The following is an 8,039-nucleotide window of genomic DNA, read 5'->3' as shown; positions in this document are numbered from 1 at the left end:
CACCCCAACCCCCCACAAAAAATACCTACCAGCGCCTGGTGGGCAACGGAGGACCAAATCCGTCATTTCACAGTCAGGAGTCTATAGTATTGCATCTTAAAAATGAAAACCTGCTTCCACCTCCTGGGAGGTTTTATCCCTTCCTTGAATGCCTTCATGTGTTTGGTCAGGTCAAAATTTTGCAAAGCCAGAAAAAAATAAAAAATAAAAAATAAAAATAATCATCAGTCTCTTCCAATCCTAAAGATGTTGGATCTCTCTGTCCCGTGGTGCTGGTCTCCTGCCTCGAATCGACGCTGCCTGCCCTGCAGTGACTTCTCATTGGAAAAAAAAAACAACCAAAAAAACAACCAAGGTGTCCCAATGCTTCCTTTTTTGTATGGCTCCTACAAATCTGAAAGCTTTCTTGAGTGAGGTAACAAAAGTTAGGCTTTCAAGCAAAGTACATGGTACGTAAAGTGTCCTGATGAACCTGCACAGCCTTCGCCAAGGCCTGGGGATCTCTGCCGTTGCTCTGTCCAGATATATGGCTGCCCTCGCCACTGAAAATCAAGGAAATCACTGCGTAATTATTGTATATTCCAGCCCCCAGGAACGCTGAGAAAGAAACCCCCTCGGAGATCAGAGTCCGCGAGCGCTGGCAGCACAGGGACACATCTCACTGCAGTGCGTGCCCGTGACCGTGCCTGGCACTGCAGAAAGTCCAGCACTTCGAGGGGGCTGGTAACACCCCAACACCCCAGGGATGCTCCTCCAGACCTGGGATCAGCTCAGGACAGGATTTAACCCTCCTTCACCCCCGGTTCCCTCTACCTCGGAGATCAGAGTCCGCGAGCGCTGGCAGCACAGGGACACATCTCACTGCAGTGCGTGCCCGTGACCGTGCCTGGCACTGCAGAAAGTCCAGCACTTCGAGGGGGCTGGTAACACCCCAACACCCCAGGGATGCTCCTCCAGACCTGGGATCAGCTCAGGACAGGATTTAACCCTCCTTCACCCCCGGTTCCCTCTAGGCTGGGCCCTAAGAGGATGCAGCTACGTGTGGCTCCCCCCCGCCCCGCCAGAAAGGGTGTGCTGCCAGCGCTGCTCTGACACAGGCGTTTTCAAACACCAAGGCGGGGTGCTCACACCCCCTGCCCACCCCCGGGGCCAGCCCAGCTGTCCCTCCCGGGGTGCAGGCAGAGCCCCCCCACCTGTCGTGCTCCTTGTCCACGAGATGGTACCGCGCTCTGAACGCCACCAGTCGGGCGTAGTACGCCGGGGCCGGGATGGAGACGGAGCGGGTGCAGCGCACGTAGGTATGGCACAGCTGGTACGTGAGGATCTGCAGCTCATCCGCGGTGAACCGGTTGTCATCCCAGAGCACGTAGTAATGGGATGGCCGGCTCGTACCCTGGGAAGGAGAAGGGGCAGAGTGAGAGGTGCTGCCTCATATCCTCATCACCCCCTCCCTGATCAAACGACCCGGCCGACAGCCTGGGCAGGACCCGTGATTCCCTAATTTAAGAACCCCACAAGCACACAGGCACTGTGGGGCAGGAAAGTCCTCAGCACCGAGGTGGGAAACGTTAACACAGCTGCCCCGTGCCCAGGCACTGCTGGTGCTGCTGCACTGCTGCTCCTGACACCCCACAGCCCGCTGGCTCGCCTGTCACACTGTGCATCGCCTGTCACACTGGCTCCCCACCAAACTGCACCGGCTCCCCACCGAACCGCGCCAGCTCCCCGCTGTCCTTGCAGGGGGAGAGAAAGCCAAAACCCCTCCCTTGTGGAAGCAGCTGTAGATTAAATAAGCGCAATTTTTTTCAGCACAGTTTCTGACTAATCTTGGCTGCCTGAAGAAAGGCAGCTGCAAAGCAAGCCGCCTGCTCCAGGGACGCCTGGCCCCAGCTCTTCCACCCACGGCCAGACAACAGGTCCCTGCTGACAACCAGGCGCCCCAGCGAGCCCGGCACGCTCAGACACCAGCTGACAAGCTGCTGAATTGGCTGCTCTGAAGGAAGAAAATCTCAGAGGAGAGATCCTTGGCTCCAAGAGAGAAATCGAGTACGTGCCACATAACACAGCAGCAGTGCCACCCCAGCACCTGCTCGCCAAACAACCGCCACGGCAGAACTGCCCACGTCTCTGGTGCCGGAGGAAGGATTTGGCAGCAGCGGGTCAGATGTACGAGAGGGAAACCTGCAACCACAGCCAAAGAAAAGCAGCAGCATCACAACAGCCAGCTCTGCAGCACGGTACCTGAATGCCTGCATGACTGCACAGGTAGAAGTCGAACTCAAAGGGGTGGGTGATATTTGTATCCACTGTTGTTCCTGCCGGGATGTTCCCACTCTTCCCAATCTACAGGGAATAGAAAGAGAAAGATCCAAGCACTGCAGAGTTTGGTTATTTCCAGCTACCCAGAGCACTGTCTGTAACACACCTGCCCTGCATCAGGGCCACGGCACAGGGTCCCCATCTCAGCACCTCACTTGGAGAGCACCGTGCAGAGCCTCTCTGCAAGTGCCCGATAAGGGGGGCAGAAGCAGCTCATCCCGCTCTGCTCCTGCCTGAACAGGCTTCCTGGCATCTTCTGCCAGCATCAACACCAGGCGTGACATGGAGATAGAGCCAATGGCATCAGGAGGAAAGGGGGTAGGGTGAGGGCTGGGCACTGGCCCTTCCTACTGCAGAAATGAGGATGAAATGAACAAAACTCCAGGGATCTCTGCAGAGAGTGTACGCTAGAGCCCCTGTCACAAGGTACTGGGGCTTTTGCACCGTGATCAAAAACTGTTCTCAGTTCCCAAGATTAAATCTTCATGCTCAGGTAAAGCCAGAGTAAAATAAATTTAGAGCAAATCTAGGAAAAGCATCAGCAATCAATGTTACTAGACAGACACACGAACAAGCTGTGAGCAAGCAAGAGGTTATTCATCCTGTCACGTCAGCGGCTACAGCTATCACCAAAACAACAGATGTTTTCAAGCTGACAGAGGCTATTTCAAGAGAGTCACCAGGATCATCAGCACCCAGTAACTCATAATAACAGCAAACAGCTGTCTGGGTTTCTAGAAGCAGCTTAATCCACATGGATGTGGGAGTCAACCGAGCGGCACGTTTCATTCAAGAAAGAGCTCCCTGCCTGCCAGCGGCGAGCGTTCCCCTCGGCAAGGTCAGGGCTGGCTCTTCCCAAAGGCCAGGGATGAATCAGCCACCCCCTGCCCCGGCACCCCGCGGCGCTCACCCTCTCGTTCTTGTCTGCGCAGAAGAGTCGGGTGTGATGCCTTTTCTGGACAACGATGTAGGTGATGCCAGGCTGGTAATCCTTTTCCAGTTTGATGCAGGCATCTCTGATCGCCAGGAGCTCATAGTGAAGGATCTGGGGAGATAAGGGCAGGCAGAGTGAGGGGACAGGCTGGCACCCCGCTGTCCCCTGTGGGAACTCTGTGTGAGCTGGCACAGCCCCGCTGGGGATCTGAGGGGTCCTCACCTGCGGGAGCTGCCCCTCGGGAACGCCGTCGCGGTAGAAGATGATCCTGGTGGGTTTGAAGCGGGTGGATTTGTAGAACTGGATGAGGAGCTCCCTCACCATGTAGGACAAGTCCTCAATGATTTCCTGGCGAGGACGCTGCACGCGCACCGTGGCACAGTACCGGCTGGGGTGGGCGTCCATGCTGCCCACCACCTGCAGTGGCAGAGACGGGCCGTTACAGTGAGGACAGAGGGGACGAGGGACATGCCCGGTCTCTGCCTGCTTCCAACAGCCACAGCTGGCAGTGGGCCGAGCACCCCAAGCTCACAGACTGGGAGATGGGACAGCAAATACTGTGCAGGCAACAAGTGCCCAAAAAGGACATCCCTGGTTGTGGCCAGGTCCTGGTGTCACACTCTGCCACGTCCCTTGTGGTGTTCATGGGAATTTCCAGTGAGACAACTCGGCTGGTGGCACTGAGTGAGGTGGCTGTGGGGGCTGCTGCTGCTCTGCCCCCACTTCCCTCCTCCTGCTGCCCTTCCCACCTGCGTAAGCCTTTCTGCCTCCAGCCCTCACTCAGAGGTTTTTGGCTTCCACAAAGGACTGTGTGACCCCAAACCCTGCTCTGCTCTTTTGCTTAAGGCAAAGACACCCCCAGGGTACAAAACCCCAATCTGGGGTTGCTGAGTCCTGGGCTGCCCTGAGACCTTCTACCCAAAAGGTGACTGAACCAGGTCAACACTCACACAGAGCATCTGCCAGCACCACGTCCCTGCCCTCGCTCAGCCGCCGGCAGCCGAGCTGGCCCCAACCACCACGGTCTGTCCCGCCAGCACGGCCGCCCCCGAGGACACATGAGTCACTGCGGGGCAGGTGTCGAGCAGGGAGTTCCCATCACAGCCAGGAGCTCCCGATGAGAGACCTTAAAGATGTCAGAGCAAAGAGGCTGAGAGCAGCCATGCTCAGCTGTGACGCAGGGCTGGGGACACAGCATCAGTCACGGGTGTCACAGCAGGTGCTGGTCCATGCTGGGAGACAAATGCCTGGCTGCTTCGCTGCACCGTGTGCTCCACGTCCCCCCAAGCGGAGGGGAAGCACCCCACACCCCACATCCCCAGCAGCATCGAGGTCACTGCCCCCACCCTCAGCACTGGTTTCACTTTTGCTTCGTCAGTGGAGCTCCAGGGTCTGGGCTGCAGGTTTGGGTGCTCAACAGAAAAGTTTCCAGCCATGGACCCCCTTCTACTGTCTAACAACAGACCAAGGACAAGATCAAGGCCAACTGAAGGCTCAACCCTTCTCCCCTGCAGCTTCAAAAAAGCTTTTGTAAAAATTAAGGAAAAAAAAAAACCAACCCAAAACACAGTGGTCCTGTACCAAAAAATGCAGAAAATGTTTTTGCAGTGGAAGCGCCGCCGCCAGGAAACAGACTGTTCTGTCCCACCCACACCTACAGCAAACAGCCAAAAGCATTTCCCAACCCCTTCTAATTAAGAAAAAAAACACTCACCCAAAGATGCATTTGCATGCCAAGGAAAACCTGAGCTATGAGTCCTGGAAAGTTAAGAACTTAATAGGAAAATGCTGACGTGTTTAATTAGAACAGACGCTACGAGAACCTGACACTCTCCTTTGCCACAACGAGCACAAGGCAACGTCTGGCAGCCTCAGGAAGGGCACGAGCCGCCCCCCAGCCTCACCTGCATCCCAGCGGCACTTCACCAGATGGATGCTCCTTATTCATCTGGGGTGAAAGCAAATCCCCTCTCCAAACGGCTCAGGAGAAGCCCAGTCACCCCAGTTTCCCCCATCTCCAAAACCCCAGTTCTCCTGCCCGGGGAAGGCCCTCCCTGGAGCTGCACTGCAGGAGTGGGATGCCCGGGGATGACTCCAGGGAGGACAGAGGCCACCTCGATGTCCCTGCACACCCAGTCTGACAACGCAGGCAGGGGCCAGCACATCTCCAGCCCCATCTGCTGGCAGCTGCCGCTCTCCCAGCGGCTCCCCGGAACCCCAGCTCCTCTGCAGAGAGGCAGGAGGGGATGGGGGACCCAGTGCCCCAGGAGTGGGATCAAACACCCAACAGGGCATGGGGCCACCCTGAAAAATGTCACAGCCCCTTTATAGACACGAGTCCCGTTCCAGTTCCTGCATCGCTGAGGGCTCTCGGGCACCAAGCTTGGCTCTGGACAGGGAACTTACAGCCGTTATGGAGGGTTTCTTCCCATCTCCTGCTGGAGGGTGAGTGACATCAGCCCCGAGGAAGATCACCGGCTGCTGAAAGACGGCAGAGCTGGTGGGAGAGAGGAGAAAGCAGCAGTCAGTCTGTCAGAGCCATCTCAGGGTGATGCACAGCCCAAGGGAGGTGAGCAGACCACACAGAAGACATCTCCCGACCTCTGGGCTCTGGCCTGAGCACATCAACAGCTCATTACAAGGCGAGACAGGCTGCAAACCCCCATTTCAAACTGTGACCTTACACAGCCACCCGCCCACAGGTCCCCTCTTCCCTCCTACAACTTCATCTTCTACAACTACCTGAAGGGAGGGTGTAGCAAGGTGGTGTTAGTCTCTTTTCCCAAGTAAAAAGTGACAAGATAAGAGGAAATGGCCTCAAGTTGCACCAAGGGAGGTTCAGATTGGATCTGAGGAAGAATTTATTTCCTGAAAAGGTTGTCAGGCAGTGGATCAGGCTGCCCAGGGAAGTGGTTGAGTCCTCATCCCTGGAGGGATTTAGAAGACGAGATGTGGTGCGTAGGGACATGGCTTAGTGGGCGTGGTGGTGTTGGATTGACGTTGGACTTGATGATTTTAGAGTCTTTTCCAACCTTAACGATTTTGATTCTCCAGGTAACGCCAGGCAGGCGGCACCACGAGGGACTTGGGAAACAAGCCCAAAAAACCCGCGAGAGGCAGCAGCTGTACGAACCGCTGGTGAGGCACAAGGATGTTGTTGATCCCGCCAAGCTTGACGTTGATCTTGAGGCAGAGGTTGGAAAGGGTCTGTGGAGAGGTTTTCACCACGTTCTTGACCTGGACGCACTGCGTGGCCATTCCTAGCAGGGTGTCCCCAACACGCTTCACCTCGGCTGCGGGCAGAGGAAGCAGGTGAACAGTCAGACAGTCAGCCAGGCACCGCTGCCAACGGCACCCTTGGAAACGGGGAGAGAAATCACCACGGGAGGAACAGAGCCAGCCTGGCTGGGCAAGAGCAAAACCCCTCTCTCTTCCCCACTCACCCCTGCCCAGACTCACCATACACCGGTGTTTTCCCTGGCAGGATGACAATGATGAGCTGAAGCCCCGAATAGGTGTTCTTGAGGTGTCGAAACATGGGCTCCACACTGTCTGCACCCGTGGCGTATTTGCAGAAGCAGGCCTGGCCCTGGATGGGGATCCCCGCGTCTTTGGAGATCTTGCGCAGCTGATCTGTGAAGTTCCTGTGCCCGGGAGGAGAAGCATTCAGCCCTGAGCCCTTCTGCACCGCAGCTCTGCCACGCACCGCGGCCACCGGGCGAGAAGGGACCCGCGGCTGGAGCGCTGCAGCACGGGACAGAGACGGGGACGTCACATCACCACGTTTAAGGTTTTACAGCATCCAGCAAGCGCAGGGCACGGGAAATGCAAGATCAACATGTGTTAGAGCTGAACCATCACCTCTTCACACCCTCTTACCCCTCACTGACGCTTCCCCAAGTGATGGAGCAGTGAGCTGCTCCCCCATGGAAAGCTGGAGAAGGGGGGAGCTGCTTGATTTGCAAAGCTGATGCAAACCTTCACTTACCAAAGCAGACCAAGTGCGCTGCCACACTCTGGATTTTTGGATTGCCAAGGATAAATTTGATGCAGGAAGAGCCAGGGCTGAGCGTGGGGCTCCCAGCTCTGCCCCAAAGGGGCCACAAGAGGAGTGAGGTGTCACTGCCACCTCCACCCAGTCACTGCAGACGTAGAGACTTTGAGTTGCTCCAAACCATCCCAACCGTTAACCGTGCCAAACACGCACAAGAGGCACACAATTCTCGCCTTGATGCATCCAATCTGGGTCAGGAGAAACCAGAGTCTCCAGAAGAATCCAAAATCAAGGTGACTATTTCCCTAAATCAAATAACCCGTCCCCACTCTGTGTCACTTTGCTACCGAATCTGAGAATCTCTAAGCTACCAAAGCTTTTCAGAAAGCCTAAGACTTCTCTAATAAAATCTCATGGCAAGTTAGGATGTTTCCTACATGAATTCTATTATTTCAGAAAGGATATTGGGGAAACTTTTAATTAAATATCCCTCACAACCCCATCTCCCTGAGATTCAGCTGAGAAGAGTTCAATCCAGCTGCAGGGCTGGCAGCATCAGACCAGGACACTGCAGCAAAGAGCAGATGGAGGAGGAGAGCCTGCCTGTCAGCTCACAGGCGCTGGAGTGCCGATGTGCTCACCCCAACCTGGCAGGCTCTGCGATAGCTCAGGGACTGTTTGCAGCCAGGATAAACAGGCAGGCACTCCAGATAAACTAACAGAAACAAGACTGAGCACCCAGTCTGAACCCGGATCAAATCTGTACCACGAGCAATTCAGATCCAGCGTTAA

General features: G+C 55.8%; 1 protein-coding gene across 1 annotated transcript in view; it reads right to left on the bottom strand.

Moving 5' to 3' along the window:
- Positions 1-2: 2 nt before the first annotated feature.
- The window catches only part of LOC104531159 (protein argonaute-1), a gene marked incomplete at its 5' end in the record, with an annotated part of 10,564 nt that continues 2,527 nt past the window's right edge, over positions 3-8,039 (bottom strand). The window contains 8 exons of the mRNA XM_010175963.2: positions 3-542; positions 1,194-1,393; positions 2,242-2,343; positions 3,230-3,364; positions 3,476-3,670; positions 5,660-5,750; positions 6,387-6,546; positions 6,713-6,897. Of these exons, the coding sequence (XP_010174265.1) occupies positions 434-542; positions 1,194-1,393; positions 2,242-2,343; positions 3,230-3,364; positions 3,476-3,670; positions 5,660-5,750; positions 6,387-6,546; positions 6,713-6,897 (1,177 nt within the window). The remainder of the gene's footprint in view (positions 543-1,193; positions 1,394-2,241; positions 2,344-3,229; positions 3,365-3,475; positions 3,671-5,659; positions 5,751-6,386; positions 6,547-6,712; positions 6,898-8,039) is intronic.

Source organism: Antrostomus carolinensis, unplaced genomic scaffold (assembly GCF_000700745.2).
Source record: "Antrostomus carolinensis isolate BGI_N321 unplaced genomic scaffold, ASM70074v2 scaffold30839, whole genome shotgun sequence".
NCBI lineage: Eukaryota > Metazoa > Chordata > Aves > Caprimulgiformes > Caprimulgidae > Antrostomus > Antrostomus carolinensis.
Note: the sequence above shows the minus strand (reverse complement) of the source record. Positions and strands in the feature narration are given on the sequence as shown.